The following is a 23,827-nucleotide window of genomic DNA, read 5'->3' on the forward strand; positions in this document are numbered from 1 at the left end:
TTTTTTCATGCAAGCTACAGATTCTCTCAACCCAAATAACTCTCAACTCTCAACCCCGAAATCATGTTGAATTCTGGGCAGAGATTACGGCATACAAGACCAAGTTTTGATCATTCAATTCTACTGCATCATGTGATTGTCAGAAATTATTATGGTCATAATAGAGTACATAACTTGAACGTCTTGTGAGGGATATGTGTAAGTCTGGAAGGATCAAAAAGCTTGATGATTCTGTCATTAATTGGGATCATTATCCAAAATTAAGTGTTATTGGGATATGAACGGAGCAAAAGAAAAAAAAAAGATAAGTAAATTAAGAAAAATGGCGTCACATCAAGAGATCATCGGTTTAATTAGTCATAATACAGAGATATTACTAATGTTCCTTATCAAGCAATTGTTGGAACAATATTAAGCTCCTTTTGCAAACATTCCTCGGCCTTTATGATAGTCTTCTTGAGTCTGAAACTTTTCGGGTATAATAATAACCCTTAATATCATTCAAAAACGCAGTTTCAAAATCATCCACATAATTTTGATTTCTTGCCATTACAAAAATTTCTAAAACATTCTTAACCATTGTCCGATCGATTTCTTCTCCATTGCACTCTTGATTTATCAACGTGATAACAGCATCCTTAACTCGAACTTTCATCGCCTCATAGACAACTTTACGGAAGCAACCAAACCCAGCATCCTTTAACGATGGAAGTGATTTTCTCACAACATAGTTGCGATCGAGATAATGGAAAACTCGAGATAGCTTAGTTACCATAACCTTGTGATTGTCCCACCTCTCAACGAGTTCTTCCAACATAGATACATCATCATCACGCTTCTCTTGAATAGCTGGTAAAACTTTGGAACTCAAGTAATCAATAAAAACGCCTTCGTACCTTTTGTAAAGCTCTTCAGAATAATCAGAAGGAGGAGAGCCCAGATTGTAAACTGATATATACATCTTCATCCTGATTTCCGAGTCCATTTGTATACACATAATTCATCACTCGCCACGTGTCAGAAGATTTATACGTGGAGGACACGCAGCTTGGGACATCAAGGCATGATGCCACGTCTCAACACCCAAGAGGCGTCTGTCATCTACATATGATCATCAGCGAATTCATCCGATGGCTAAGAATCAAGGGGCACTGAAAGAACGAGCCACCACGAAGTATTGAAGAATACCCAGAGATCTGCTTTATTTCATCTCGAGGAAGATGTGAGATAAATGGTGAAGATTGGTCTCACTGACGAGGATGTGACAGGGGCACCAGGCATCTGTCTGGCGCATGCAGGCGGCCCAACCACCCGCATTAAACACTCTAAACATAGAGTACGTGTCAACTAACCTGTGGAGGAGAAATAGGTGACCCATCGTTACCCCACGAGACCGCTTGAGGCATCGGTTTAGAACGAAGATACCAGCGGGAGCAGCACAAAGAATAAGAAGATAAGGTTACAGATGTCCCAGATAGTGGACCCCATGTTCTATCCCTATAAATACCCCTCTCCACTGAGAGAGAAGAGTTCGACCGATTTTTAGTGAGATAGAGAATATATTAGGAGAGAGAAATAGGAAGAGTAAGTATGAGCTCTATTTCCCCCTTAGCTTCGTTGTTCACACAGAGTCACTATCCTTGTATCTACTGAATACATAGTGAAACACAAACCCCCGTGGATGTAGGCCTTAGTGTTGAACCACGTAAATCATCATCTTATTTACATTCAGCACCTTACTTTCTGTCTCGATTATTATACTTTGATTTACAATACTTCTCGAACGTATGAACAACTAAATTATTCTCACATGACTAGACAAGGACGAGCCCGAAGGCTCTGAGTCGAAGAGTCATCTTTTTAATGTAGTTTTACTAATGATTTACTCTCTTTTATACGTACATGAGTAAGTGCGAACATTGTTTGTGAACACATGGATACCATCGTTATTTCGGTGTTCACAATCTGGCACTAGAAACAGGGACTCTGTCCCGGTAAAAGATTTATCTTATCTTGTGATTTTACCCATTTTTGGCTCCACGTGCTATTCTTCAAATAATAGTGTTCGGATTCAAGCTGACAGTCAAAATTTTCCTTCGAAAACGATTTTCTTCAAGTGATTTAACATTTATTGTATCCGGATTTGAGTAAGACTTATAAATCTATACTTAGAAGTTATCCTTATTTTCCAAGCTTAAACTCACAGATCTACGCATTTTTTTGAGTTTCCCATGTTTCCCGAATTCAAAACTTAGGGATCTATGTTTTCCTTAGAATGTTGCACGCATTTTATGCTTAAAACTTAAAGATCGACACTTTTCTTAGAATTTTTCACGATTTTCATACTTAAAACCGATCGATTTGCACTTCCCTTAAAATGTTTTTTAGGTCTGAGAATAGATCTATGTTTATAATTATTGGATCTTCCCTTTCAAAGATAGGTTTCTCCTTTCGCGATCCCTCCAAAGCTTTTGGTGGAGTTATGCTCATGATCTTCACATTTGAATTAACCTTACTAACAAGACCCACTTGGATACTGGATTTTCGATGATGTTTTACCTGTGCAGGCAAAGAGATCGAAGATGGAAAAAACAAAGGATGCGGGAAAAACCAAGGCATCGTATAAAGAAACACCAAGGACGACGCCAGTTATGACGCGCAGCAAGCAAAAGGGTGAAAAGACGAAGGCACCAAACCAGAAGCCAGATGCAGCGGAAATCATCTCACCCTTAGATGCCAACGTTGTAGCAGCGGCGGCACTCAAATCTATGGCGGCCAAAGCTGAAGCAGCAAAGGCCGCCGCAGCTTCCCGTGCTCACCAAAAACGAGAAGGATTTGCAGAATCGACGATGCAGCAGCCATGCCTTGGGATGCCAACAACGAACGACCAGAACCAGACCATGCCAGCTGCACAACCGACGCCTCCACAGGTGGAATTGTTGTTGCCGAATTCCGACCCGCCCCATCCCTTAATCCATACCGTTGATGAAGATCACACTGTGGCCGTTGGGGGTCAAGGGCGGATCAGAACTCCGAACCAAGGATCGAATCATTCCCCCCAGCTGATAGCAGAGCTCGAAGAATTAAAGAAGAGCCAGAAGACATATGCAGAGGTTGTGGCATTATTATATCGAGAGAATCAGGAGCTCAAGGACAAGATTTCCCAAAGCATCGGAGCAGCGCATCTACACGATGAAGCAAATTCTAAAGCATCAAAGTCGAACCATGACCGAAGGATTGTCGTAACAAATCCCGAGACCTTAAGTCGAGGAGAAACCAGAGGAAATAGGTCATCCGACCCAGACTTTGCGCCAGAGGATTCAGACTATTTTGATAGTGAGAACCGAAGATCAGGGCGATCTACAATCCAAGAAGACCACCAGCGGGCAATGGAGGACCTTCGTGTTGAAATGATGGCAGAGATTAAGTAACTAAAATCCAGACAAGGAGGGGGAAGACTAGAAGAGGTAATGAGAGAAGCAAACACCACGCCGCTGACTCCGCACTTGGCCAAAGCACTTATCCCTCAGAAGTGCCATGTTCCAGCATTCGAATGTTACGATGGGTCCAGCGATCCCGCAAAACATCTTCGTTACTACAATCGTATCTTAGCCAGATGGGAGCAAGACGATGCAGTCCTCTGCAGGTATTTCCCTTCAAGTCTGAAGGGATCAACACTATCTTGGTTCGACAACCTACCACCCAACTCCATCAACTCCTATGACCAGCTCGCTGAGAAGTTCTTAGAAACTTACATGTACAACAAGGCTGTCAATGCAAGAATGGACAAGCTCTTCTCACTAGAAGTCGTTTACAAAGAGACAATGAGGGAGTATACCGACAGATGGCACAAGATTTGTCAAGCCATAGGAAATGTAGATCCAGTGGTCAGCATCAACTGTTACAAATGGGGATTGGATAGAATGAGCCCATTATTTGTGGAGATTCATGGAAGTATACCTACGACAGAAGGAGACCTTCGAGTAATCATTGAAAAGCATGCCAGGCTAGAAGAGATCTAGCGGGAAAACCCTAGGTCCCAAGCTCAAAGATCTCATCGGACTAATTCCGTAGAACAAGCCAGCGGATCAAAGAGGGGCGGTGCAGCTGAACGTCCCAACGATGATAAGAGAGGACGAAGGGACGACCGTCGACGTGATAACCGTAAATTCAAAGATCAGGTTTTCACGAAGCTAAACACCAACTACACCCGCATTCTGAGGGAAATCAAGGACCGGGAAATCCTGGAATGGCCATGGTCCAAAGGAAAACAACCCCCTAGGACCGAAAAGTCAAGGGATTACTGTGAATACCATTTCTTCAATGGGCACCAAACAGAGAAATGCAAGAATCTCAAGATAATGATCCAGAAGCTGATTGACGTTGGTGACCTCAAGAAATACATACAGAAAGCAGAAACTGAAGATAGAGCTAAGCGAAGTAAGCAAGTCCAACTACCCGAAGGAAATCGAAGCATCAACACCATCTCATGTTCCGAGGCTACAGGACCATCGCTGACTGCCCAGATAGGGAAAAGGCTAAGAAATCAATTCGAGGATTACTGTGAACTGTACAAGATTGATGGGGTAGAAGTAGAGGAACACGAGCAGTGGATGAACGCACCTATCACCTTCGATGCTGAAGATATAGAGGAATACATGGAAGATCACAATGATCCCTTGGTCCTCACTTTACCGGTGGCTGGATGTAACATCAGGAAGATCTTTATCGATGGAGGGAGATCGGTTAATGTTCTGTTCTACGACGCGTTCAATAGGATGGAGATGAACGATGAACATCTGATGTCTTCTTATTACACCATTTATGGATTCAATGGGGCACCAAGAAAGCCCTTGGGAGATATTGTTTTACAAGTAGATGCAGGACCAATGAAGGTCGATACTTGATTCAGCATAGTGGACGCACCCTCCCCCTACAACGCCATCATTGGCCGAAGATGGGTGCATAAGCTCAAAGGAGTAGCAGCAACCTATCATCAGTACCTTAGGTTTCCAACACCCGAAGAGGTAATGGAAATAAAAGGAGATCAGGTCACCGCTCGGGAATGCCAGGCTATACAAATCAGCTCAATAATAAACTGGATGAGCAGCGTAAATCCTGAAGAAATCGAAATAAAGAGGCTGCCAAGGAAAAAGCAATTGACCTTTACCTCAAAGAAATCTCCGGAAAAAATATGACGAAGGAAAGCATCGTTCTAAACACCGAGGCAAGCACCTCAACGGAAAAAGGGATGAAGAGCCTACCAAATATCAATTAAAGAGCGTCCCTATCCTAGGGGAACCGAATCCTACATTCACATCTGTGGAACCCGTAAAGGAGATCAATATAGGGACCGAAGAAAACCGAAGATGATCAAAATAGGGACTCTAATGGATAAAGAAAGAGAGATGGCTCTAATCAAGTTACTCATGGAATACACAGACATCTTCGCATGGAAGTTAGGGGACATGCCAAGGATTGATCCGAAGATAATTCAGCACGAACTTCGTATAAAGCCGGGCACGCCCCCTTTCAGGCAAAAAGTACGAAAGGTAGCACCAGAGTACCACCAAGCAATTGAGAAGGAGCTCCGCAAATAATTAGAAGCAGGATTCATCAAGGAGGTCAAATACCCAACATGGATATTGATGAGTGCTAAAAAGTGCATATTTCTATATATTTTTCTTGGCATTTAACTCATCTTTTGTGCATTAATTCTACATTTTATCCCATATTCTGTATTTTCTTTGTTTTCAAGAATAAATATTTTTATTAATTAATTTTGCATTTTTAGGTAATAAATAAAGTTTGGATGAATAGCGGAGCGGAAAAGAGCAGAAAAGCGGTGAAAAGCCGGGAGGAATTACACAAGGAAGCCGCGAAGAATGTTGTGCACAAGATCAAAAGGCTAGAAGTGGGCTTGAAGAGAAAGAATTGTTCTTAAAGAAGATATGGGCTTGGCATACCCAAGGCCCAAAACCCTCACCCAAATCCATTTCATATATCCATACCCGTTTCCCTTTCTAGCCGTCAGATTGGATCATCTCAGCATCTTACGGTCGCAGCATCGCCAGTCATCAAAGTCTGAAGCTCCTGTCTAACACTACAGCACCTAACTCCATCTTGAGCCGTCAGCTTCGTTGTACTTCAGCATCCAACGGTCGCTCCTTGCTCCCTTCCATCTCGCCGTTAGATCGATCTATCATTTCCGCATCACACGGCTCAGCTTCGCGAAACATCAAGATTTGATGAGCCTGCTCAACACCCAAACAACCAAATACCTATACCCGCAAAACAAACAGCCCCTTCCTCAAACCCCATCGACTCCATCTTCTCCCTCACCCTCTGCAACACCACCATACCCTGCCGCACCACCATCATCACCTCCACCTTTCTCAACTTCCACAACCACCACCACTCGAGCCATCATCACGTATAACAACCAAACCCATCACTCTACCTACCTATTACATCAACCTCTCGATCTTTCTTTCTCTCTGAAACCCTAGTTTTAGGGGTTGATGATATAGGTTAGTTAGAGAAGAAATCAAAGGTATGGGAAGATAGAAAAGAAGATATGGAAGCATGGGTCGACGAAATACAAGAAGAAATCAGAGAGTTAGGTGAATGAATTTCGTATTTGGTGAAACCCTAGTTTCACTGATTTGGGGGTTTTTGATTTTTTGAGCTTGCATGTATAAATTGAATGCTTGGGTGACAAATTGGGTTATGCCTGGATTAGCCAGAGCACCACCTTAGAGGCCTGGACTAGCCAGTGCTCTCTCCTGTTACTTCTTGTTTAATTTCAAATTCAGTAATTTCAATTGTATTTGTTCACCATGTCTAGTGTGTTCTAATTACTCTTGCTAGGGTGTAGATGAAACCCTTAGTCATATGTTGAGAAAGTTTTTGTTCAATTTAATGTTCTTATGATGTTCACTGTTGTAGGATGATTACTAGCTAAAGCATTCAAATGCACTTGTGATGAGTTGTACTGTGAGAAGACAGTTCATGCTAGGAGTGAATTAGATAACATAGTTAGAGTTATTATCCATTTTATCCTGTTAGGGATGATAGTTAACTAAATTGATCAAATGAACCTAGTATAGGCTGTACTGTAAGAAGACAGTTTATGCTAGGGGTGAGTTAGTGAGAATGGTTGGCATATTATCCATTTTATCCTTCCCTGGAAAGGAACAAGAACATAAGTTGAATAGGTATTGCCTTAGCTTAGGATTATTGGGTGGATTCAAATGCCCTAGTGCTTTTAGTTACTGTCACTAGAAAGATTTAGAAAACAACACCATCTCCCTCCAAGTCCCTGTGGACAAACCCCTGCTTATTCACTTTCTACTTGAGATCCTGTGCACTTGCAGGTGTAAATATAACCATAGTTTTAGGTTTAATTCCTGAGCTATCAAGTTTTTGGCGCCGCTGCCGGGGACTTGGATGTCGTGTTTTTGAAGTTTTTCTTGCTGTTCTTTGCATACTCATACCTGCTGTGTAGTTCTGATAAGCATCTTAGTGTACTCATCTTGCATATTGCATCTGTAGCTGTAACTTAGTACCACCTCTAGTGCATCTGCATCATTTGCATAATCTCTTCTTCTTTGCTTCAACTGCATCATTCTGGGAACTGAACCTCTTCTCTGAGTTGCCAGGTGCTTGTGGTGCTGCTGTTGCATCCTGTTGCTGCTGAATTGCTCCTGTTGCTGAAGTTGTTGCCCCTGCTGTTGTTGCTGTGACCTTGCTGTGAGGCTGAGAACAAACCTCTGGTGTTGTTGTGCTGCTGTGAAGCCCAAATAGAGCTGTTGCTGCCTCCTGCTGGTGCCAGGCAAAGTCTGTTGCAACCCCTGCTGCCTGGTGTTAAATTGAGCCATCAAAGCCCAACTGGGTTGATTCCAAGCAGCTGAAAAAGAACAAAGCCCAACTGGGCTTTGTAACTGAAATACCCAACTGGGCCTCAGAAAAGCCAAAGCTTAGGATGATCCAAAGCCCAACTGGGCTTTTGCAACCTAACTGAGCAGCTGGGATGTGCTTAAGCAAGTAAGCCTAAACCCATTAAGAGAACCCAACCTGTGGGCTTCCATTTTTAATTTGTGGGCTTGTAATAATTTTTTCCATTTTTCTGTTGGGTTTGTAATTAATTTCTTGTGGGCTTGTTTGTTTAATTGCTTGTGGGCTTGTGGTGTTAGACTGATTTGTTTAATTGCTTGTGGGCTTGTGGGTGTTAGACTGAACTTTTGAAAGCCCAACTGGGCCTCAGACCAAACAAGCAACAGTTAGGCTATTTCAAAAGCTACATTGGGCTTCAGTTTGCATACACATTGTAGGCTTAGTTCACCTTCCCTTGACAAAGCAATTTCTCCCACCAATGTGGGCTTGCTCCTAATTTCAAAACCAAAATTGCTCCCAAATTAAACCAAATTTTTATCATCTCCCTTGGGCCTTACTTTTTTGTGATTTGTGTGATTATTTCATAAAACAAAGACATGTCTGGATTTTGGTCTGCCTCTGGGAATAAATCTATTAGAGATGCTTACGGGCAAGATTCACCTTATGAGCCTCCCACAGACCATGATGTCAATAGTTATAGGGATTATAATTATGGACCTTTTCAAGGTCATGAGCCTCAATATGCAAACCCGTATAACTATTCACCCATGTATCAACCTAGCCAACCTAATATGCATGTTTGTACCTTTTGTGGTGGTTTAGACCACCCTGATGAATATTGCTATGTTTTGCATGAATTTAGGAAATCTAGGGGATACCATGAAAATCCAAATTATGAAATGCCCACAAATTGTGAGGCTGGTAGTCATTGGGACCATAATCAACCTTTCGAAGGTTGTGATCAATATTTTGTAAACCCTAATAACCATGCACACATGTACCATTCACCACAATTTGAACATGAAGAATTTTGTACTCCCATGAATTTAGACTCCACCGTAGAAGCTCTCAGACTCGGTGAGCAAAATTCTGATAGAACTATGTCACGCATTCAGGCGAAGTTAGATCAGATTTTGCTTCAACTACAAAAGGAGGAAATTCATGAGGAAATGCATGTTGTCCCTAATAAAGTGTCCAGTCCCATTCATCTAAATGATATTGAATATGAACCTGATTTAGAGGAACATGAATCGACTAAGGACACCACCACTTTTAATGAGGACCAATATGCATGTTACCATGATGATGATTATGATGATAATGATATGTTAGAAGAACATGTTTTTGCTGAAAATATTGTGGAACCTTTTGGTTCAATAACATATGGCTTCTCAGCCTCAACCTTCATGAATGTTGTTTCTTCTGATACTCATTGTAATTCATATGATTTTGATTCTAATATGGGGCTTGTACAATTCTTCTGTGAAGATGAACATGACATAGGAATAGTTGAATCTTCTGTAGACACTAATTTTATTATGCATGAGGACGAATTTGATGTGTCTGATTCCTTGCCTAAGTCACAAAATGTTATTTCTTCCGGTGATGATTTGAGTACTTCGAACAATCATGATACTGATTTAGGTCTTGATGTTTTGTTCGATGAATGTGAGCATGTTTTACATGTTTCTGATTTAGGAAAAGTATGTGTTGGTACTATTGATCGTACCCATGAAAATAATTTAGATGTACCCACTTTCTTACCTAAATCTCAAATCGAGATTATTCCACCCAACCTAGATTTGGTTTGCAACAAAAATTTTAAACCGACTTTTCTGAAAATTCCCAATCTAGGATTGGAATTGTGTGCCTCCCAAGTCCTCTTGGACTATTTTGCTTCAAAATATAACACTTTTAAAGAGCCACAGTTGGAATGCATTTCTTTGCACATCCCGAAAACAGTCCATTATGAGTTAGACCTTTTGAATCCTGAACCCCTAAAATTAAAAGATTTTGTGCTTAAAAGTAAATCTGTTGAACAATTTAGGTTTAGGGGTGATTCATTCGGTTTTTCACTCTCACTCCCATTTAAGTCCAATTTTAGTGTTTTGAAACTTTCTATGTCTCTACACTTTTTCTTTTGGGTTGATCCTCAACTCTTTAGATTGTTAGTGTATGGTGAATTTTTTGTATATAATCCAGTAGATAAAATTTCTTAAAACCCTTTTGTTCCTTTCGTATATATTTTGCTAATCCAATATGATCTCGGCTGACATATGTTGGATTCTTGCCTTGAATAACGGAGTTCTAATATTGCTTTCGCCGAAATCGGGTATTCTCTTTCCTTTTCTCTACTCAACATGATCCTCTTCATATGTTGTATTATAATTTTGTTCATATTTTGAAACATTGAGGACAATGTTTAGTTTAGGTTTGGGGGTGAAAAGTAGATACTTTGATAATATGCCATAATTGAAAACAAGAACTCCTTCTTTTTGAAAAAAAAAAAAACGAAAAATCAAAATAAAAAATAAAAAATTGAAAAAAACATAAAAATGGAGCTCATTTACCTTGAAATGTTGACTCTTGTGCAAATATGTAATTATTAGGAGTCTTAGTCTAGATATTTAGGCACCCTGATTCTAGCACAATTCACATAGTGATAAGAAATTTGCACGCGCACGATCTACCAATACATGTATAGCCTCGATCTTCAAGGTGTTTGATAGGAAGTCACGATTGCCAATCACTTTAGAATACTGAACGAAACTTGACTAGCTTGTTCTTTGGTTGGTTGGGATAGAAGGTGGAGGTTACATTAAGAAAGACAACCATGTTACATTAAGAAAGACAACCATCGAATTTAACTGGGTGCATCAAAAAGGGCTACCTCTTGCAAAGTGTCATGTAATCTTTTATTTCCTTTTGTATATGTATCAAAAGTGTTTCCTTATTCAAAAAAAAAAAAAAAAACGATGTATATATTCAGAAAAATACAAAAAAAAAAAAAATCAAGTATTTATCAATTCCATTCTCTCTTGTTCCAAAAATAAAAGAGAGTAGTCAATGTAAATAAGAGTCATGAAAAGAGTCATCTTTTGTGTTTTATTGTAATAAGCAAGGAAGGGTGTATGCCATTGATGTACAACGCGAGTAATTGTGAAATACCTCCAACTCATTCACAATTCTCGTAAAGTCCGGACAGCTAGCTAGATTTCGACCTTGGTTCTTAGCCTGAGAAACTATCTCTTGGTGATTAGTAGTCATAACTTCAGATCTTTCTTTACACATGTGTAGATACACTTTACACTCTTATCACATGTTTTTTTTTTGTTATCAGTGCTAGGATTGTGCCTTTGATAGCTAGATTGACATCTCCATTTTGCTGTGAGCTTAAACTGTCTTGCACATGTCACATTTGATGGAATCTGAGCTTATATTTTGACCTAGAACTTTGTAGGTACGTTCTAAGCAAACCTTCACGAGACTTCACTCGTCCACTAGGGAAACTTAGTGATTTAAAAGGCTTAGTGCATACGCTAAATGCATTCGAGAGACCAGCGACAGTGGTATAGGTAGGATTTCCTTAGTTTTGTTTTACTTGAGGACAAGTAAAATTCAGGTTTGGGGGTATTTGATGAGTGCTAAAAAGTGCATATTTCTATATATTTTTCTTGGCATTTAACTCATCTTTTGTGCATTAATTCTACATTTTATCCCATATTCTGTATTTTCTTTGTTTTCAAGAATAAATATTTTTATTAATTAATTTTGCATTTTTAGGTAATAAATAAAGTTTGGATGAATAGCGGAGCGGAAAAGAGCAGAAAAGCGGTGAAAAGCCGGGAGGAATTACACAAGGAATCCGAGAAGAATGTTGTGCACAAGATCAAAAGGCTAGAAGTGGGATTGAAGAGGAAGAATTGTTCTTAAAGAAGATATGGGCTTGGCATACCCAAGGCCCAAAACCCTCACCCAAATCCATTTCATATATCCATACCCGTTTCCCTTTCTAGCCATCAGATTGGATCATCTCAGCATCTTACGGTCGCAGCATCGCCAGTCATCAAAGTCTGAAGCTCCTGTCTAACACTACAGCACCTAACTCCATCTTGAGCCGTCAGCTTCGTTGTACTTCAGCATCCAACGGTCGCTCCTTGCTCCCTTCCATCTCGCCGTTAGATCGATCTATCATTTCCGCATCACACGGCTCAGCTTCGCGAAACATCAAGATTTGATGAGCCTGCTCAACACCCAAACAACCAAATACCTATACCCGCAAAACAAACATCCCCTTCCTCAAACCCCATCGACTCCATCTTCTCCCTCACCCTCTGCAACACCACCATACCCTGTCGCACCACCATCATCACCTCCACCTTTCTCAACTGCCACAACCACCACCACTCGAGCCATCATCACGTATAACAACCAAACCCATCACTCTACCTACCTATTACATCAACCTCTCGATCTTTCTTTCTCTCTGAAACCCTAGTTTTAGGGGTTGATGATATAGGTTAGTTAGAGAAGAAATCAAAGGTATGGGAAGATAGAGAAGAAGATATGGAAGCATGGGTCGACGAAATAGAAGAAGAAATCAGAGAGTTAGGTGAGTGAATTTCGTATTTGGTGAAACCCTAGTTTCACTGATTTGGGGGTTTTTGATTTTTTGAGCTTGCATGTATAAATTGAATGCTTGGGTGACGAATTGGGTTATGCCTGGATTAGCCAGAGCACCACCTTAGAGGCCTGGACTAGCCAGTGCTCTCTACTGTTACTTCTTGTTTAATTTCAAATTCAGTAATTTCAATTATATTTGTTCACCATGTCTAGTGTGTTCTAATTACTCTTGCTAGGGTGTAGATGAAACCCTTAGTCATATGTTGAGAAAGTTTTTGTTCAATTTAATGTTCTTATGATGTTCACTGTTGTAGGATGATTACTAGATAAAGCATTCAAATGCACTTGTGATGAGTTGTACTGTGAGAAGACAGTTCATGCTAGGAGTGAATTAGATAACATAGCTAGAATTATTATCCATTTTATCCTGTTAGGGATGATAGTTAACTAAATTGATCAAATGAACCTGTGATAGGCTGTACTGTAAGAAGACAGTTTATGCTAGGGGTGAGTTAGTGAGAATGGTTGGCATATTATCCATTTTATCCTTCCCTGGAAAGGAACAAGAACATAAGTTGAATAGGTATTGCCTTAGCTTAGGATTATTGGGTGGATTCAAATGCCCTAGTGCTTTTAGTTACTGTCACTAGAAAGATTTAGAAAACAACACCATCTCCCTCCAAGTCCATGTGGACAAACCCCTGCTTATTCACTTTCTACTTGAGATCCTGTGCACTTGCAGGTGTAAATATAACCATAGTTTTAGGTTTAATTCCTGAGCTATCAGATATCGAGCATGGTCATAGTGCCAAAGAAGAATGGAGGAGTAAGAATATGCATCGATTTCACCAATCTCAATAAGGCATGTCCGAAGGACAGTTACACGCTCCCAAGCATCGATCAACTGGTGGAAGCCGTCGAAGGATACGAAGAACTGTCATTCATGGATGGATATTCTTGCTACAACCAAGTAGCCCTGGCAGAAGAAGATCAACAACATACAACATTCTACACCCCGCACGGCCTCTATTGTTACACAAGGATGCCCTTCGGACTTAGAAATGCAGGGGCAACATACAGAGGATGGTTGATGCTATCTTCAAGCCTTGGATCGGGAACACCCTAGAAGTCTATGATGACGATATGCTTGTCAAAAGTAAGTTGCGCAAGGACCACCATCCAGACCTGAGGGATATCTTTGAAGCGATGAGGAAGCACAACATGAAAGTAAATCCGGAAAAATGCACATTCGGCGTCACCTCAAGGAAGTTCCTCGGATACCTAGTAACGAAGAGGGGCATCGAAGTGGATCCCGCCAAGATCCAGGCCATCGTAGAAATGCCATCCCCGAAGAACCTGAAAGAAGTCCAAAAACTCAACAGATCCTTAGCGGCTTTGGGTAGATTCATCGCCAGGTCATCGGACAAATGCAAACATTTCTTTAACATCTTCAAAAAGGGAAGCAAGTTCGAATGGACCGTAGAATGCGAAGAAGCTTTCCATAAGATCAAAGAATATCTAGCCACGATCTTGATCCTGCAAAAACCTGATCCTGATGAGGTTTTGGCTCTCTACATAGCAGCGACAGAGGATGCAGTCAACGCAGTATTGGTCAAGATGAATACGTAGATAGAGCAGCCAATTTATTACGTCAGCAAGACCCTCAACACGGCAGAAAGAAATTATACGAAGATCGAGCAGCTCATCTTGGCACTAGTATGGGCAACCCAAAAGCTAAGAACCTATTTTATGACTCACTATATTTGTGTTCCGTGCAAAGCACCGTTGGAGGTTGTTCTCAAGAGCACTGGGAAAGTAGGAAGGATAGCAAAATGGAATACTCATCTCGATCAGTTCAACATCATCCATGAGATCCAGCATTCACAAAAATCGCAAGTCATGGCGGATTTTTTAGCATATTTACCCCTGGACAACGATAAGGAAGTAAGGGGCATACCATAAGCAGAGGATGGGAAAGATCCAGTTGATGTTCTCGATCCCACAAGACAAAGACGATGGGAGGTCTTCATTGAAGGATCAAGGAATATGGAAGGTGCGGGCATAGGCATCGTAATCACTACCCCCACCGGAGAAAGGATCGTACACGCGCTGAGGTTAGAATTCAAGGGGTATACCAACAACATCGTAGAATACGAACCTGTGGTACATGCTCTACGTTTAATAATAGAAATGAAAATAACCGATGTACGCCTGACAAGTGATTCACAACTGGTCATACGACAGATAGGACTAGAATACAATGTCTACGACGACATCCTCTCCGCGTACATGGCTTTGGTCCAAACCTTAGCCTCACAAATACCAAGCATCAAATTCCGACACCTGTACAGAAAAGATCTCAGGCATGCCGACGCTTTGGCATTCATATCATCCATGCTGAAATATGAGAATGTTAAAGCCATAAAAATGACAAGAGTATATGAACCTTCGATCACCCCACAACAGTCCTTCGCTACAAATCTTGAAGACGATGTAGGGGAGGACATTGGGGACGACGATATGGGAGAGGATATTGCTGAGGACTTCATCGAAGATGACATCATGACAAGGGAGAACGAATATGAGGACTTCATCAACGAAGAAGACTGGAGAACCGAGATTCACCTTTACCTTGAAGAAGGTACGCTACCTACGGACTTGAAGCAAGCCAGAAAGATACAATCAAAGGCAGGGAGATACGATCTTCGTGGTGGAGTATTGTACAAAAAATCGTTCCCCGGACCACTACTACGATGTCTATCAAGATAGGAGGGCATCGTATTTTGAAAGATATCCATTATGAGAACGCAAGTAACCACAGTGGAATGAGATCACTGGAGGATAAATCAAAAATGCAGGGATACTATTGGCCACAGATGATTCGAGATGCCGCTAGGATGTCCAGAAGATGCGAAGAATGCCAACGGTTTGCTAAGAAGATTCATGCTCCTGCAACAAAGCTGAATTTTGTAGATAGTCCTTGGACATTTTCAAAATGGGGCGTAGACATCGTATCCCCCCTGATCGAAGGGTCAGGAAAAAGGCGATTCTTGATCATAGCCAAAGACTACTTCAGCAAGTGGGTGGACGCCAAATCCATAGATAGAATCCGAGACGCGGATGTATTCACATTCAACTTTCAGAACATCATTTGCAGGTTTGGCATCCCCGCAAAAATTGTCTCTGACAATGGCAAGCAATTACAAGGGAAAAACATAGATATGCTCTTCGATACTTTCAAAATCAGGAAGAACAAATCAACCCCCATTTACCCCCAGAGTAACGGTCAGGCAGAGACTACGAATAAGACTCTTGGTCTTATTCTCAAGAAACAATTGGACGAACACAAGGGATGATGGTGTGAACAATTACACACGTGATATGGGGGTACCGAATAACACGAAGATCCGCCACAGGTGAATCACCGTTCCTCCTCACTTACGGAGCCAAAGCAGACATCCCGAAAGAAATCATCATGCCAACCACAAAAACCGAAGCCTGGGAGAAGAATCTCACAGCGGATATGATGCTGGAAAGGCTCGATGATCTAGAAGAAAGGAGGGATACAACATTACAAAGGATAGAAAACTACCAACGAAGGCTATCCAGAGAATACAACAAGAAAGTTAAGCTTAGGAACTTTGTAGAAGGACAGTATGTGCTGAGAACCATGCCACAATACCAACGAGAGAAAAAGTGGGGCAAGTTAGCACCATCATGGGGAGGACCGTTTATAATACATGACATCGCCGGGAATGGATCTTACTACCTGCATAATCTGAAAGGAGAAGTCCTCAGACACCCATGGAACGCTAAATACCTCAAGCCATATTATCCGTAAAGCAGCGCAGTTTTGCACCTGCGTGAAGAGTACCAAAAGAAGAAGACAGCGTACCCGCTCGACGTGTTTCTATCTCTGGACGAGGAATAGCAGACCTCAGATCATCAATTGAACAAAAAAAATTGCAAAAATAACTTTATTGGGGAAAGTATCAATGTACAATCTCTCGGGACTCTCCTATCAGCGTCTATAAGTGTACGACCATGGGGAAGGCTTCCAGCAGAAAGAGATACCCAAACGATCAACAAGGCAGCGGTTCAGCGAAATGGGTACTTGTAAATATTTTTGATAACGCATCACATATCCGGGAACGCTGCATCGACCCCCACCGTTTGGTGATCCTCTGGCCAAGGGTTAGCCAGCGGGGTGACGGGTCCAAAGTCAATAACAAAGGTGCATACCTTCGTTACTGCCGTCAAACACTTTTTACTATCTAATTTTGAATATTTACTTACTCATTTCCTAAATAATAAATAAATTAAGGATGCAGGTAAAGAAAAGTTGTACATATCCAAATAAACGATGATCCATTCCAGAAAAGTTGATTACAAGCTCGGGAAGTTAAGCTAGGGATAAACAAAAGTAAAACAAGATACACAAAAAATGGCCCAAAACCAAGTAATCAACTTTCTATAAAAAATACAGAAGTTTACTTCCCCTCGGAAAGCTCGGCGCGATCAACAGAATTCTTCGGTTGAGACGAAGGAACGCTTCCCCCCGAAGAAGGACCTGAAGAGCAAGATAAGAGCTCAGTCATAGGACAACGAGGATATTTCTTAACAATATTATAGTCCGTCAGAAGGTTCTCTTCGATCTTGGTTAAAGTCTTGTTAATCTCCTCGGCCAGCTGACAACGAGCCTTATGAGTAATAACGGTAGCCTTGAGCTCCGATTGCGACAACAAAGATGTCAAGCGGGCCACCTCCTAGGCTGCTTCCTTCTCCGTTGCATCCCTAGATCCATCTAACCCTTCGAAATACTTGGTTTGACCCTCCTTGTACACTAGGGAAGATTGAGCATTTTCAAGCTTCTCATTTGCAAGGTTAAGATGTCCCTCGAGCACTGAAAAAGAAAACACAAAAGGGTTAGAAGGCCAGAATCACAGAATCACTCATAACTCAATAAATGTATACCTTTGACTCTAGCCGAAGCTATCTCATGTTCATTAACTACAGCATCATGGGCTTCGTCAAGAAAATCATACTCCTCTGAAAATTTCTTATAATCCAACCGAATAGTAGTAAGAGCAAACTGACACTCATCCAACTCTACCTGTTTCATGGAGTCTAAATGACGAAGATGATTGATTTAGTTATTCATTTTTTCTATACCCTTAGTAAGCATGTACATATTAACTTCAAGATCATTCTCAGAATCCACTAAACGAGCAACACCGGCCCGAGAAGCGGTCAAAGCATTACTAAGTGCGTGAGCCTCAGCTCTGGCATCATCTCTCTCTCGAACAAGTCGTTGTATATATCCCTGGACTTCAGGATCATGGGAGGATGGAGCTTGATACAACTCTTCTTACAAGTTTTCTACCTTAGCTTACAAACAAGAAACATTCTCACGGGCCTCACGAAGATTTTAACAAGTCCACAATAAAGCACCGTTAAATAAGCGACGATCGGAGTTAAATTTATTTTTCATATCGACCATTTGCTCCCGCCTTTCTCGATGTCGTGTTGCCAGTTCGTTATGCTCATCGTCTCGAGCGTTCCACTTCTCAGCTTCACCTTTAATCTTCGTTACTAATTCCTGAATTCGAGAAGCATGACGAGTCCTCTCACTTCGAATCCATATTAAATCTCTGACATCACCCGTTGAAGATAGGGTCGGGAGACTCATACATAACACTAGGAAGACAAAAGGGAGAGACGAAGAAGAGTGCTAAGGAAGAAAACGAACCTTTGGAAGACGAAGCCTCACTACGAGCCTTTTCCAAATCACTACGAACAAGTGCAAGATCAGTACGAAGATTCTCCTCGTCAGCACCAAGTCGCTCTTTCCCTTTCAGCCGATTCTTCAGATCCAAAATCTCCTTGTCCTTAGCAGCGATGAGCACCTCAGCAGCGGTCAACTCACCTTCTCTGTGACGAAGCTTTGCCTCCAACTTAAGGGCCTTTTACTTGAAGAACTGGTACAAGGTATGATTACAGTGTTCGCTTCTCATCATCTGAAACAATAATTATAGGAGTTAGGCACGAACATATCCACAACACTAGATCATTCGGCTCAGAGGGAATTTTCGATGTTTTACCTCAAGAATCCGCTGCTGAGGGAAACCATATTGGTACCCATCGGCAATTGCCATCATATCATCAACAGAAGACAGAGGATCGACTAAAATACTAGTGGAAGTATCTCATCATAGGACGTTAATTGCATCTTCTGACGAGTGAAAGTATCAGAACTCTTCTCACCAGGAATCACCGGAGCAGGGTTAGGCACGAACATCAAATTCTTCTTCATCATCCACTCAAGTGTAGCATCATCACCATCGTGCATCATGGCCCTCTCAAAACCCTCTGAAGATGCCTCGGCGGAATCCTCACTAACAGCAGCTTTCTTTCTAGCATCAGAATTTCTCTTAGCCTGGGTTTCATTGTTACCAAGGGCATCAGCGTCTTCACCAACAAAGCCTCTTCCATCTCAGTTGTTTTTTCTCCACCGGTCTCGCCAAGAACGTTCCACTCATCGTTCGGAGAAACCAAAGAGAAGTCTGAAGTCATCCCCATAGCAGCGCCGAGGTCATCTTTTCCACCATAAGAATAGATCTTGCCAAAAGAGAATTCTTGACCCAACCCAGTAGGGATCGTTGATTGAAGATCAGCACCTTCGTTCCTCTGATTTGGAGGGGGAATGTATGTTCGTCAGCGGGAATATCTCTTTGATCTCCAGGGGCAATCTCTTCTTCGATAGCCCCACCGCCGATATTTCCTTGACCGCCAGAGGAAATCTCTTTCTCGTCATCTTCGTGATTGTGAGGAGGAGTCTATGTAAGCTCCTCATCATCGGTAGCTTCTTCCTCCTCCTCGACAAGTTCATCGTTCACGGGGCTGGTAACCTCATTAGGAACTTCAGTCTCCTCAACAGCAGTGGTGGAAGATTGAACCGGACCTATCTTTTTCTTCTTCGTTATCTAAAAACATGGTATGGTGTTATCACGAAGGCAACTATCCTAACCAATGAATTACAAACGAGGGCAATTGTTCCCATACTCTGATCAAATCAAACTAAGAATAAAAGGGGAAAATATACACATTACAATCTCGCAAAAAGTCATACCCTGACATTAGCAACATCCTTCGGAGGGAGGGTAGCATCGGAACTTTCCTCTTCGTCTACATCAGCAGCATCGAAGGCATACTCAAAGTTCATACCATCAAAATTTAACTGCCAAGGGCAGAAGTTACCATAACGAGCTGGAGCACTACCACGAGGTTGACTACCAGCAACAGGGCGCCACCCATGCTGACCAGGTACTCAGCCATAAGCCCAAGGACCAACGACCTCAATAACGGTGGTGTGCCTATCATAGTCATGATCACGCTTGAGCCGCTCACGAGCAGGGAAAAGTTTTCGATGAGAAGTTCCTTCAGTACCAGGGATGTAGCGGAGCTTCGAGTCACTCACCTCACTCAGAAGACAAACCTCACCCTGTGAAGCAGGAATAATATGAAGACCAACACTCCATGGCCTACGATTTCTACTATTAACGTAGTCACCAAAGGAAGCATTAAAATTTTCAGGAGTATACCAACTTCTCTCAGCCGGGTTGGGAACGTAGCAGGTCATCGTTGTCTCCTTTTTACTCCGAAGGTAGCACTCCTTAAGTGACCGAAGATAATTCCCAGTCAGTTGTACCACCGAGCGACAGTGAGTGTGTGGAGTAGAGACCTCACGATGAGCCAAGACGTCATAATAAAAGGAGTCACCGGACTTATACAAGGGAAACATAAGGCCAGCTTCGAAAGCCCCCACGGTTGTCAGCAGATGAAAGTCATCATACTTATGATTCTTAACAAGTCATAAGTGAGATCATCATCGGGAGCATAAAACTTAACGTCGAAGGCTTCGAGCTCGTGCTTTACCTTGAACGCCTCGAGATCTATGTGTTTAAAAGTAACCTTCTTCTTACCAACTGTGACGCTTCATATAGCCGGGGAAGCATCAGACTCATCGGCTTTACCCGACTACGGCCTCTTCGGGGGACTCATATCTGAATCTTTCCTCTTAGTTGGCAGATTTCTCGATAGGTCAGCCTTCGGCGCAGCACCTTTGGAAGATTTCCCCTTCATCGGAGCAGTAGATGGTGGGACCGTAGACTTCTGAGAAGACTTCATAGCAAGGGAAACAGAACGAAGAGGATGTACATCTAGCGGCTCAGAACGTTGAGGAGTAGGAGATGGCACACTCATCGGTTCAGCACGTTGAGAAGCTTGAGGGCGGTTAACAGCATATCGGGAACCCTGAAAACCCCTCGGTGGATCCCCCTCTGGGTAGATGAAGCTCGGGGACCAGACGCTGACGAAGTCTTCTGAGCACGGGGATCTTGATGGGAATATCTAGGTGGACCACCCTTCGGCGGAGATACATCAGGACTCTTGGATGGAGGAGATCTATAAGGGCTCGATGGTGGAGTCTGATATGGAGCCTGATGACGATCAGCCATATCTGCAAACAAGATGAAGATTAAATAAAGAATGTAATGAAGTTCATAAAACAAAATTTTGTAGACTTGAGTATTGCACCAGAAGTATCGTCGGAAACTCAGAGATAAGTAACCCAATAAAACCTAAGAACCCTGAAATCCACAAAATCGAGGAACCCTAATCCCGTGGTGACCAACAGAAACAGGTTTTACTGATCAACAAGGAATCCATAGGTTTCGTGATAAAGGACAGGTGCAAGTATATGTACTTTTATATATATGCTCTTCATCACGAAACCCAGGTACAGTAGCAGAAAAAGAAAATCAATCAAGAATGAATAATAGTTGGAAGAACTTCATACCTGGATCAGAAGTATTGAGAAGATGATGGGAATGGTCCGCAAACACCTGAGGAGTAGCAACAGCAGTGGAACGCAAAGAATCTTACAGCACCAACAGAAGTTAATAGCTAAAGAACAAAAGAAAAGAATGAAGAGTTTCCGAGAATGAAGAATTATGAACTGACAAGAGAAGAAGGAATAAAATTCATTCTAATGAAGCCTTCTCTCCTATTTATAGCACCAAAGGTAATAAAACCGTCCCATGATTCAAGAAAGGAGTTATTGCAAAAAGTGGGAAACGTTCCCTAAAATCTAGGGGAGGTTATTATGGAGAGATGAAGAAGGTGAGAAGACAGCTTTCTTCTGACTTTGACTAACATCCAAATCAGAAGAATAGGGGCAAATTGTATACACACAATTCATCACTCGCCACGTGTCAGAAGATTTACACGTTGAGGGCACGCAGCTTGGGACATCAAGGCATGATGCCACGTCTCAACACCCAAGAGGCGTATGTCATCTACATATGATCATCAGCGAATTCATCTGATGGCTAAGAATCAAGGGGCACTGAAAGAACGAGCAACCGTGAAGTATTGAAGAATACCCAGACATCTGCTTTATTCCATCTCGAGGAAGATGCGAGATCAATGGTGAAGATTGGTCTCACTGACGAGGATGTGACAGGGGAACCAGACATTCGTCTGGCGCATGCAGGCGGCCCAACCACCCGCATTAAACACTCTAAACATAGAGTACTTGTCAACTAACCTGTGGAGGAGAAAGAGGTGACCCATCGTTACCTCACGAGACCGTTGGAGGCATCGGTTTAGAACGAAGATAGCAGCGGGAGCAGCACAAAGAACAAGAAGATAAGGTTACAGATGTCCCAGATAGTGGAGCCCATGTTCTATCCCTATAAATACCACTCTCCACTGAGAGAGAAGGGGTCGACCGGTTTTTAGTGAGATAAAGAAGATATTAGGAGAGAGAAATAGGAAGAGTAAGTATGAGCTCTATTTCCCCGTTAGCTTCGTTGTTCACACAGAGTCATTTGACTATCCTTGTAGCTACTGAATACATAGTGAAATACAAACCCCGTGGATGTAGGCCTTAGTGTTGAACCACGTAAATCATCGTCTTATTTACATTCAGCACCTTACTTTCTGTCTCGATTATTATGCTTTGATTTACAATACTTCTCGAACGTATGAATAACTAAATTATTCTCACATGACTAGACAAGGACGAGCCCGAAGGCTCTGAGTCGAAGAGTCATCATTTTAATGTAGTTTTACTAATGATTTGCTCTCTTTTATACGTACATGAGTAAGTGCGAACATTGTTTGTGAACACATGGATGCCATCGTTATTTCTATGTTCACACCATTGGTGATTCAGGAACACCTTCAATAATATTAATCAGCTTTGTAATCCCCGTCTGCACTATTGCCCATCCTTCTTCGAGCTTATCTAGCGCCATCTTGTCCATTGAGCACAAGATACCTCAACTCCAAAGACTAAGAATGAATTTTAAAAAGAGACCGAAGACAGATGATAATAAAAGAACACTGATGAGAAAAACTTCGGGCCACCAACTTGCTTTTATAGGGAAGGAAGGGGGGTCCTATTTAGAATGACATTCCTTTTTCGATAGAATAGCCAGGCTTCCTAAACCGAGGAGGGCTAGCCATGCTCCTAAACCGAAGAGGGCTAAAAGAGTATGCACACCCGAGGGACTGTATCCCCAACCTTGACACGTTCAACTTCTGAACGGAACTGAGCCTTGGTGGCACCGTTGCAGTTCCGGATTGTTGCTCCTAACTTCCACAGTTTTCCTTGGTACTCGAACCATTCTGGGCTAAACAACGGCTCAATAATTAAGTGAGAGAACTCACGCTTGGCTGAGCTGTTGTTACTTTTAGGCATACCTAATTGCCACGGTAAATGGCCAGTGTCCAATTGATCCAGTTAGCAGGAAATTAAAAAAAATGTTTCCTTAAATAAAAATGGCCAGTGTACATACGTAGACACTTATGAAACCAGCAACAGAAACAATAAAAATGCTTCTGCTGCAACAAATTCTGACCTTAACAGCAAAATGTATGTGCAAACTCGAATCTAGTTATAGCTTGAAAAATTATGTAGAGCATCACTGGATCATTTTTCTTGGCCCTCATCTACAAGGAGTAATATTACAGAAGAAGAGGAAACAGAGAAGGAAAGAAAATCAGAAGTACAGGGAAAGAAAAGAAGAAAAAAAAACTAGGAGAAAATCAGATCCCAATTTAAATAAAAATAGTTGAGTTCATAGAGGGCACATTTTCTTCAGCTTCACTTCATCATGCATGAGCTCATAGAGCTCGACACATTTAGGCGGTGGCGTCGATAGCTTCGGTCTTAGGCCCATGTATTACAAATGGGTTTCAGTTATATTGCATCCAGTGAATGAAGTCGACAACTAGTCAGCCT

General features: G+C 41.9%; 2 protein-coding genes across 2 annotated transcripts; one reads left to right on the forward strand and one right to left on the reverse strand.

The window, feature by feature from the left end:
- Window positions 1–442: 442 nt before the first annotated feature.
- LOC113337436 (cullin-1-like) lies at window positions 443–985 on the reverse strand. The gene has a single exon (XM_026583111.1). It carries the CDS (start codon window positions 983–985, stop codon window positions 443–445), a length of 543 nt encoding a protein of 180 aa, XP_026438896.1.
- Window positions 986–3,470: 2,485 nt separating this feature from the next.
- LOC113337437 lies at window positions 3,471–4,907 on the forward strand. Its single transcript, XM_026583112.1, has 2 exons — window positions 3,471–3,954; window positions 4,075–4,907. The coding sequence occupies exons 1-2, from the start codon at window positions 3,471–3,473 to the stop codon at window positions 4,905–4,907; spliced, it is 1,317 nt and encodes a 438-aa protein (XP_026438897.1).
- The last annotated feature ends 18,920 nt before the right edge of the window (window positions 4,908–23,827 follow it).

Source organism: Papaver somniferum, unplaced genomic scaffold, assembly GCF_003573695.1.
Source record: "Papaver somniferum cultivar HN1 unplaced genomic scaffold, ASM357369v1 unplaced-scaffold_16, whole genome shotgun sequence".
Lineage (NCBI taxonomy): Eukaryota > Viridiplantae > Streptophyta > Magnoliopsida > Ranunculales > Papaveraceae > Papaver > Papaver somniferum.